Source organism: Centrocercus urophasianus, unplaced genomic scaffold, assembly GCF_019232065.1.
Source record: "Centrocercus urophasianus isolate 14NV4802_14NV808 unplaced genomic scaffold, USGS_Curo_1.0 seq_15, whole genome shotgun sequence".
In the NCBI taxonomy this organism is placed as follows: domain Eukaryota; kingdom Metazoa; phylum Chordata; class Aves; order Galliformes; family Phasianidae; genus Centrocercus; species Centrocercus urophasianus.
The window spans coordinates 12839738-12848836 of NW_024884697.1; the positions used below are offsets into that span (position 1 = coordinate 12839738).

Consider the following 9099-nt stretch of genomic DNA (forward strand, 5'->3'; position numbering starts at 1 on the left):
TCCCATCCCATCCCATCCCATCCCATCCCATCCCATCCCATCCCATCTTGCAGGAGTCAGCCCTAAGCCGACTACCTGCAATCACAGAGGTATGGAATAACCCTCAGTCTAATTTAGGTCACCTATCTGGGTTCTGCTCATCTCCTGCTGGCTCCCATAAAGGGCCCCAGGAAGCTCCCATTGCAGCAACTACAGCACTGATGTGATGTTGGCACTCACTGTGCCTTGGCTGCAACCAGGGTTCTTGGCCACTAGCAGAAAGCTGCAGCATTCCCAGAGCCTGCTGGAGGAGCAGCCTTCTGCAGTATAGAGTGTGCTCACGGTCTGTCTTCAGGACTTAGTGTGGTTATGGAGATCTCTCTCAGGCTGGGCAGTGCTAAATAGCTGTGAACTTCATTTTGAGTAAGTGCTCCATACTGGCTTTTCTCACAGAGAGAAAGCAAGGCACAAGACACTGCTGAACAGTGTCCTGTAGCTCTGTTGGTAGAGGTGTCTTTCACCTGCTGTAGAGCAGTGGTATCACCCCTACACATAGATCACTCACTGTACTGGTTTGCCAGGCTCATGACATCAAATTCATGAGCCAGGCGCAACTGGAAAAATGCTTCCAGAGGGAACCGTGGCTTCATTTGGAAGTGCATCCAATTAAAAATGGCTTTGAGGTCATAGTTGGAATGAAAAAAGCACCATAGATTGCTGCATTTTCTTGTCGTTACTTGCTGAAGCCACATCATTCAGCATCTCCTTGCTGAGACAAACTTGATTTTTCACTTTTCTCACCCAGAGTCCCTTTGAAGTATATTTCAGGGCATCTGAAATAATGGTGAGTGTCCAGTAAAATCAGTTTCCAATTTTCCTGAGCTTGGACGTTTGGGCCATTGATTCACTTTGCACACAAACCCAGGGCTGACAGAAATTTCTGTGTTCAGCTGTGGGCCCATCACTACAAGAAGGATGTCAGGGCCACGGAGTGTGTCCAGAGAAGGGCAACAAAGCTGTGAAGGATATGGAGCACAGGTCTGGTGGGAAGCAGCCGAGGGAACGGGGATGGGTCAGCCTGAAGAAGAGGAGGCTCAGGGAAGATCTTACTGCTCTCTACAACTGCCTGAAAGGAGGTTGTGAGGAGATAGGTGTTGGCCTCTGTTCCCATGTAACAGTGATAGGGTGAGAGGAAATGGCCTCAAGTTGCACCAAGGGAGGTTCAGGTTGGATATTAGGAACAATTTCTTCCAAGAAAGAGTGGTGAGGCACTGGCACAGGCTGCCCAGGGAGGTGGGTGAGTCACTGACCCTTGAGGTGTTTAAGAACCGTGTTGATGTGGCACTGAGGGACATGGTGCAGTGGATGCGGTGGGGATGGGCTGATGGTTGGACTGGATGACCGTAGTGGTCTTTCCAACCTTAATGATTCCGTGTTTCTATAATCCCAACATGCATGATTACAAACCGGTTTTCATGCTTTCCCAGGACCTCCTTTTCAGAGGAGCGTTCAGCAGAGCTCTATGACAAAGCGGGCCCGCGGGCGCTGCCTGCAGCCCTGAGTGCACGGCAGCAACAGCAGCACCTGCTCAGGGCACGGGGCGGGCTGGGCGGCAACGCTGAAATGGAACTTTTGTTTTTTCCAGTCGTTTCTTTCTCTAGATGTGGTGTTCGTGGACCTTGAGGCAGTCAGCTGACCGGAGGCATTTTCTGACACTGCGCTTCCTAAATTATGTGACTATGAACGTATGGCGTATCTACGCATACGAGCGATACGGGAATCTCTTTATGGTTGCCCGTGGCCCACAAAAAAAGCACAGCGGCAACGAGCAGTGACATACCGCAGGGACGGCGGCTGCAGGGCTCCGCGGGGCGGCGGAACCCCCTCGGCGGGGCCGGAGCCTGAGCGGAGCGCCACACCCCGCTCCTCCCGATCGCGGGGGGTGGGGGGGGGCGCGCTGCGGGCCGCAGTCCCCGGCGGGAGGTTGTCATGGTTTCCCGGGTCACATGTGTTCGAGGTTCCCCCGGCGCGGGGGGAGGAGGCGGCGGGGGCGGGGAGGTTTCAGTCACGGACGGGGCTGCCGCTGCCGCCGCCGCGCCGGCTGTGGGGCGAAGCGGAGAGAGAGGCTGCGGCCGCCGCCTGCCACGAGCCGCGGGCGGCAGCGCGGATCCACCCCCCGCCCGCTCCCACCTGCGCCGCCCAGGGGCACCCGCCGGGCGCCGCCTCGACCCCGGCCGCGGACCTCCGGCCCCCGCTTCTCCCCTTCCCCTGTTTCCCCCCCGCCCCGGCCGGCCCCGGCATGAGCATCTCCATCCCGGCGGGGCTGACGGAGCTGCTGCAGGGCTTCACGGTGGAGGTGCTGCGGAGCCAGCCCGCGGACCTGCTGGAGTTCGCCCTCCAGTACTTCGGGCGCCTCAAGGAGGAGGCGGCGGCGGCCAGGGCGGCGGCGAAGGAGAAGGAGGCGAGCGGCCGCCGGGCGGGCACCCCAGCGCCCGGCCATGACCGGGGCCAAGCGCCGCGCCGGGCTCCCCCCGACGCCCGCGGGGTCAACTTCGCCGAGGAGCCCATGCAGACCGACTCGGAGAGCGGCGAGGACGAGGAGCAGCGGTTCCCGGGTGAGGGCCGCCGGCTCCGAGGGGAGGGCGGAGGCGGCGGGGCTCGGGGAGGGGTCCGCCGGGTGCGGGGCGGCCCGGGGCGGGAGGAGAAGAGCGTGTGCCGGGAGACGCGCATTGTCCTCGAACGGAGCGCCGCCGGGGAGCGGCAGCCGCGCAGCGGTGAGGTGCCGGCAGCGCCCGCTCCGGGCCGAGGGGTGCCGCCTCCCGGGGCCCGACTCCGGCCGTGGGGCTGCGCCCTTTGTTCAGGTGCGCGGCGGTCGTTCCCTCATTGCCGCGGCCGTGCCTAATTGCAGGCCTGTGGTACGCCCAATGAAGGCTTCCTCCTAGGGGCGTTCCGTGCCGTTCCTCTTTTGGAGGAGAAAATCGGCGTTTTCTGTTAGTACGGTAGCACGCTGTTGTTACCTCAGAGAGCACCTCTGATGGGCGAGGTGCTGCATTCCCACGTTTGGTTACCGTGTTTCATAGAGTAGAACGCTATTCGAAACCTGATGTCTTCTGAAAAGTCAGTTCTGCACGCGGGAGGGCCTCGGAGCTGACAGAGCTACCAGGGCGGCAGGGAGCGTATGCAGCATGCCACCTTCTTTGGAGGGTGACACCTGTGTGCACCTTCGTGGGGCAGATGGGTTCCAGGTAGACGCTGTCAATGGGCGCAATGGAGTGAGACCAGGGCTGGGACACGGCTGTCTGAAGGGCACCCAGCATGTGGCCTTTGTGTGGCGAGGAGGAGGGTGGAAGGAAGGGTTGGGCCGAGGGGACAGCGTGCCCTGTTTGTGGGCTTCTTGTGGAGTTGAAGTCTGCCCTGTCGGATCGCCTCAGGTTGTGCTAGAGGTAACTCTGCCTAGCAGAGCGCAGAAACCAGCTGCCTTCTAGGGGAACATCAGTGCAGTCTTTAAAATAATGAGTGCGTTTCATCAGGAAAAAAAAAAATGTAGATGGTTAAGGATCGGGTAAGTTTTTAAAATGCTTTGTGCTGTGAGAGAGGCAGCATTCTTTTTGTCTGTTCTCTGCGGCTGTGCTGTGTGTGTTCAGTGGGAATTTGAATCTGTCAGACAGGGTTTCCTAATTGACATGGTAATGTTGAACTCTAATGCTGACTGCATTGTCTGTGAGGTGGATAGAATTCTGGAAATGTGCTCAATTTGAAAATGAAATGGTGATAATGTGAAAGAATAAAATTAATACTGTAGCTCGTTAACACCAGGCATAGTTTTCAGACATGAGTTCTGTGACACTGAGCAGATTCTTATTCATTGGTGAATGGAGACCTGGAAGTGCAGGAATAGAGCCTGACCTTATTGGCCTGTGTGTGCCATATGTAAAAGTTTACAGGGTGCATTAAAGGGCTTTCAGAGCGCAGTGCTCACAATCAAGATTTTCCTGATAGTCATTCTGTTGCGACCTTGCTTTTTCATTAAGGGACGTCTAAGAATGACTTAGTTTGACTCTTTGTTTTGTGCATTTGGACCAAAAATATTTAAAATATCACATTTTTTAAGCCTAGTTTATTTTGAATGTTTAATTACATCCTGGCTTATAATTCGTGCCAGTTGGAGTAATTGATCATTAAAAGTCACAAAACCTGAAATATTTGTGAAACTACTTGGGAGGTGAATTAAGGAGTAATTTATAGTCAACAGTTACTAATCCTGTGCTTGTGTATGGGCACATTCTGCAGTAGTGTGTATTTTAAATTCCAGTTGTATGCTTGCTTGTTGTATGTTGCTGCTAAGGTGACATAACTGTGCATTCAGCTTTTTGTTAATAACTGAAGGCATAAAACCTTGTACTTAAATCATTGTTCAAGAGTTTAAATAGCAATTTAGAAGCATACTTATTTTATGCTTTTCTTTTCAGCTTCTGTAAGAAGCAATTCTTGAATGTAAATTAGGGGATCAACCTTCATTTTCTATTTTGGCTTTTTTTTCTTTTTTTTTTTTTGGTTTTCATGCATAGTCAGACTGGTCCTGTATAGTCAATTTGTCCTATTTCTGTACTGCTTTTATGCAGCAGAAGAAAACACGTTTGAGAAGTTTGTAGGAAATAAACTGGGGAGGAGCTCAGTCCTGGTAGCAGCACCTTTTCTTGCGGAGGCACCGTGCTTGAAATGTCATGTTGACAATATTCCTTAATTTGCCAATTCAAACAGGATGTTGCTGAGAGTTTGCTGTAATTGCTGCTGTCTCCAACTCGTCTTTCTGTCTGTCTGTCTTTTTTTCCCCCCTCCACAATACTTGTTTCTGAATACCTACAAATGCTGCAGTTGAACTCTGTCAGCATGAATTTTGTCCTTGAAATGCATTTTGGAAGATACTTAAGCGGTATTCCATTTTACAAATGACAAGCCGAGGCATAAGCTGTTTAAAAAAAGAAAAAAATACTGTCCTCGGGTTCAGGAGTCATACGTGATCCACAAATTCAACCATATTCAGGTCCTCTCTGCCTGTCAGATCAGTTCCCCACTCTGCTTGATGTGATTTGATTTAAAAGCAGTTTTGTTGCGGAGAACTTTGTTATTTTGGTGGTGTAGTTCTGAATTGGTACCTGGAGTTAATGTGACCTCTGAAATGCCATTGTTTAAGTTCAGGATATTCATATTATCCCTTTCTGAACACGCTGCTTACTTTGGAAGTCACTTTCAGGTCTTGGAGTATTTTTATTTTTTTATTTTTTTGCCTTTTAGATTGGCCTACATGGAGGTAGAAGGGCCAGCCATGAACACAGCTAATTCATGTTACTGCTAATAGCAGTTACTTACATTGAGCAGGACTGAATTATATTGCATACTTAAAAAGGAGCCCCCTGTTTAGCAAATTCTTTTAATTTTTTGGAAGTTTGAAGTGTGTATTGAAAGGTATTACACAAAATTTGAAAATACTGAGTAAGATCCTTGTTCCCGTGCAGATGACCTGCATGTTGGCATGTACCTTGTTTTGATGATAATAACACACCTCATTTGTAGCAGCTGTGTTAAACAGTTGCTCGAATCTAAAATGTAGTATTTTGCCTAGCTGCCATATGAATTAGCAGAACGATGCTTTTAGGAGTAATGCTGTTGTTGTTTATGTCGTCTGTCTGCTGCGTTGGGTGTTCCATTTGGTGTTAGATAGCCCATGTTTACCTTTTGTTCTACGGTGATGCTCTTCCTCGGATAGTCATGTATTTTAAGTGGAAAATACTTCAGCTGTCCATCTCCTCCCCCGTGACATTCTATGGGTTCCTTCCCTGAAAACTCACACTATAAAATACAGGAGTACTTCTCAAATCTACCCTCTGGAAATATGAAGATACCACTGTTAAGTGAAACCTAAGTATTCTAGCTTACGGTATCAGCATTAGGGGCTTGTCTGTTCTATTAGTTTGTTTACTGAGTTTGAATTGTTCTACATCTGTAATGCTCATACATATTTTTTGAAATAATATTGAAATTGTGGAAGCCAGAGCATTGAGGAAAACCTCGCATGCATCAATGCTGGTTTGTGGTGATGTGTGCGAACTGCTAACCTTACTTGCTGTTTTTTATCCTGAAATTAAATAAAACCTGAAAACATTTAACAGTTTGTAACCTTCCTCCAGGTCTGATGTGCAGTGATAGCAGGTAGGTGGAGCAGAGAAAGGGGCTAATAAGAGCAAATAGGCAATATAGAAATGTGTAGGTTGTACTAGAATATTATTAAGAGATGGACCAAATGGGTTGTACTAGGATGTTATTCAGTCATGGACCATATAGAAAGATGTGAATTTCTTAGAAATGTGTATTTTCAAGTTAAAATCTGAGTTACTGTGGCTGGTAGCTGAAACTGTTGCTATCTGAGCTTGCTTAGCTAACTTCAGGAATGATGTTTTAATCTTTTCTATTCTCCTGCAGCAGAAATATAGCTATGCAAGAAATGCCTTATTTATTTGTCTGTAAGGAAAAGTCAGACCCTCGCTGGAGTAGGCTTGTTGAGGATGCAATTTAGAGAAGATGAGTTTCTAGTTACAGGTGGGTCTCTGTCAGAAGTGTGTGAGCATGGGTGCTGCTGGCACACTCACTGGTGAAGTTTTAGGTTATACTTCCTTGGATGTCTCCATGTTGTTTCTGGTGTGGTTCAGAGCACAGTGTATGTCCATTCAGAATAGGCATTTGGGGTGCAGATAGCATCCAAAAACGAAAGAAGGAAAAGAATTTGTGTTGCAGTGGATGGTGCCTTGCTGTTTCCATTGGCTGTGGCAGTCAGGAGATGGCAACTGGCTGCTCTGTCCCAACGCACAGGGTCACAAAAGCACAGAGCTTTGATTCCTTGCTTGAAATCTGAAGAATGATAGAGCATCTTGAGATAATGCTTCCTGTTATTTGTGACAGGAGCAAACTGAAACATTTACTTCCTGCCAGTAGTTATTTCACAAAGCAAGCCTGAGCAAGTTGGGAGTTTAATCCTCAAAAAAAATATATATATATACATATATATGTGTGTGTGTGTGTATGTATGCATGTGTTATTATTTCCCCCCTTAATCTGACCCAGGTGTTTTGTTTTTTTTTGCCTGGCAGAATTGCAGTCCAACAACTTAGTTTGACAAAATTGTAAGCAACTGGAAATGTGATCTTGTAATGGGAAGCATTTAGCAGGTTAGTAGTAGGACACGTGGCTCCACCTGGTTTGTGTGTATATATGTAATTGCAGATGAGCAGCGTGCTTTTGTTATAACAGCTTTTTAAAATAAATGTTTTTAATAAGAATTTAGTTGAAATGATAGCAGCCTCCACTGCAAAGTATCTCCATGTCCCTGCTCAAAACAAAAGTGTGAGTGCTGGTGTATTTACTGGCTGTTGTTTTGTTAACGTTTGTCTCTGTGCATTTAAAAGAAGCAGGAAAAAATCCAAAACCACATGGACAGAAATGAGCTGTACCAACAACGTTTCAGTTTATCTCCATCTTCTTTTTCTCCAAAGGAAACAACTTGAAGCCGACTTTGGCTGACTGCTTCTCTCAAAAAGGGAACAGTATTAACTCAGGAAGTGTGGAAAGACAAAGTTTTGTTGGTGTGAGTTTGAAATGATTACATTATAAGGTATAAACAGTGTCAGCACTACATCTACGCAGCACCACTCGGTTTCTTGCACCTATCATATCTGCTCTAAAGGAAAACTGGCTTACTTCAGGAATCGTCCCAGAGCTTTGTGTCAGTCACTGACATTGGTTTTCCAAAGAGACCTTTCCCTTTGTTCCCCGTATGCTTTTGGATGAATGGAGAAGTTGATTGTTTTTTTTATTTTAAGTGAAGAAAATAAACATGTTTCTGTGGGACTAAGAAAGTACCAATTTTTAGAATGTTGCTAAGACAAGGGAGAATGACTTTATACTAAAAGAAGGAAGATTCAGGTTAGGTGTGAGGAAGACATTCTTTACTCAGAGGGCGGTGAGGCTCTGGCACAGCTGCCCATAGAGCTGTGGGTGCCCCATCCCTGGAGGTGCTCAGGGCTGGGTTGGATGGGGCTCTGGGCAGCCTGAGCCAGTTGGGGCAGAGTGATCTTTAAGGTCCTCTCCAATCTAAGCCATTCCTGTTGAAGTTTTAGAAAAGCAATGAAATGACTTAATGTTTATAACCTGCACAGACAGGTACTTCATCTACCTGTCTATAAGTTAAGCTTGGTTTAATACATATAGATCACAGGATTTATCCCCAGTCTGTTATGCAAAAGTATTGCATTGTGTTCTTCAGTACTGTCCAGGGAGAACTCTCAGTTTGAGGGAAATCTACCTTAAATGGTGGAATCTCTACAGACTCATTGGCCTTAGCTGCTCTTGTAAATCTGGAGCATGTGGTTTGGAAAGCTCACGTTTAGGTCACAAAATACAAATTAATCAAAGTACAGGCAGCTGCCCCATTTCTGTTCTTCGGGTATCAAAGATGACCTCTAGATTTGGAAATTTCATTTGTCAGGACAGTGATGAAAGAAACGGGAAGGCAAGGTGGAAGGCAGGACACAGACAGAAGAGGAATCACTGTGTGGTAAGGAAAATGGAAAGCTAAAAACAAGAGGAAGGAGAAAGTGTGGAAGTGAAGGGAAGAAGATAGAAGAGAGCGCTTGCAAGCAGAGGAGCATTCGCTTCTCTTTACTGCTGTCATCATATATACACCCCAAACATATGTCCTGAATTTTTAATTGAAATTCTAGTTGCTTTGTACGTGTGTTTTTGAGAAGCAAAAGTGCAAATTTAGAACACGTTGACCTTTAGTTTTAGTTTATCATAGAATCTGTAGGGTTGAAAGGGACCTTTGAAGGTCATCTAGTCCAACTCGCCTGTAACAGGGAAGCGCACAGCTAGAGCAGGTTGACCAGGGATGGATCCAGCTTTGTCTTTTATGCCATGGAATAACTATTCCTCCAGCCAGTTTGAGCTTTTCATTGGAGCTTTGAGTGAACACAGTTGCGAAGGAGTTCGGTACTTTTAAAGGTGCGTGATTATCGTATGGTGAATGAAGGAGGGGGAATGCATTGTGGAAGAAGACCCGTTTGAAAG

The 9099-nt window shown here is 47.3% G+C and overlaps 1 protein-coding gene across 2 annotated transcripts in view; it reads left to right on the plus strand.

The window, feature by feature from the left end:
* Nucleotides 1-2278: 2278 nt before the first annotated feature.
* PRKAR2B (protein kinase cAMP-dependent type II regulatory subunit beta) overlaps nucleotides 2279-9099 on the plus strand; it is an 83404-nt gene continuing 76583 nt past the window's right edge. For both annotated transcript variants that reach the window (XM_042816143.1, XM_042816144.1), the window contains exon 1: nucleotides 2279-2594. In XM_042816143.1, the coding sequence (XP_042672077.1) occupies nucleotides 2279-2594 (316 nt within the window). The remainder of the gene's footprint in view (nucleotides 2595-9099) is intronic.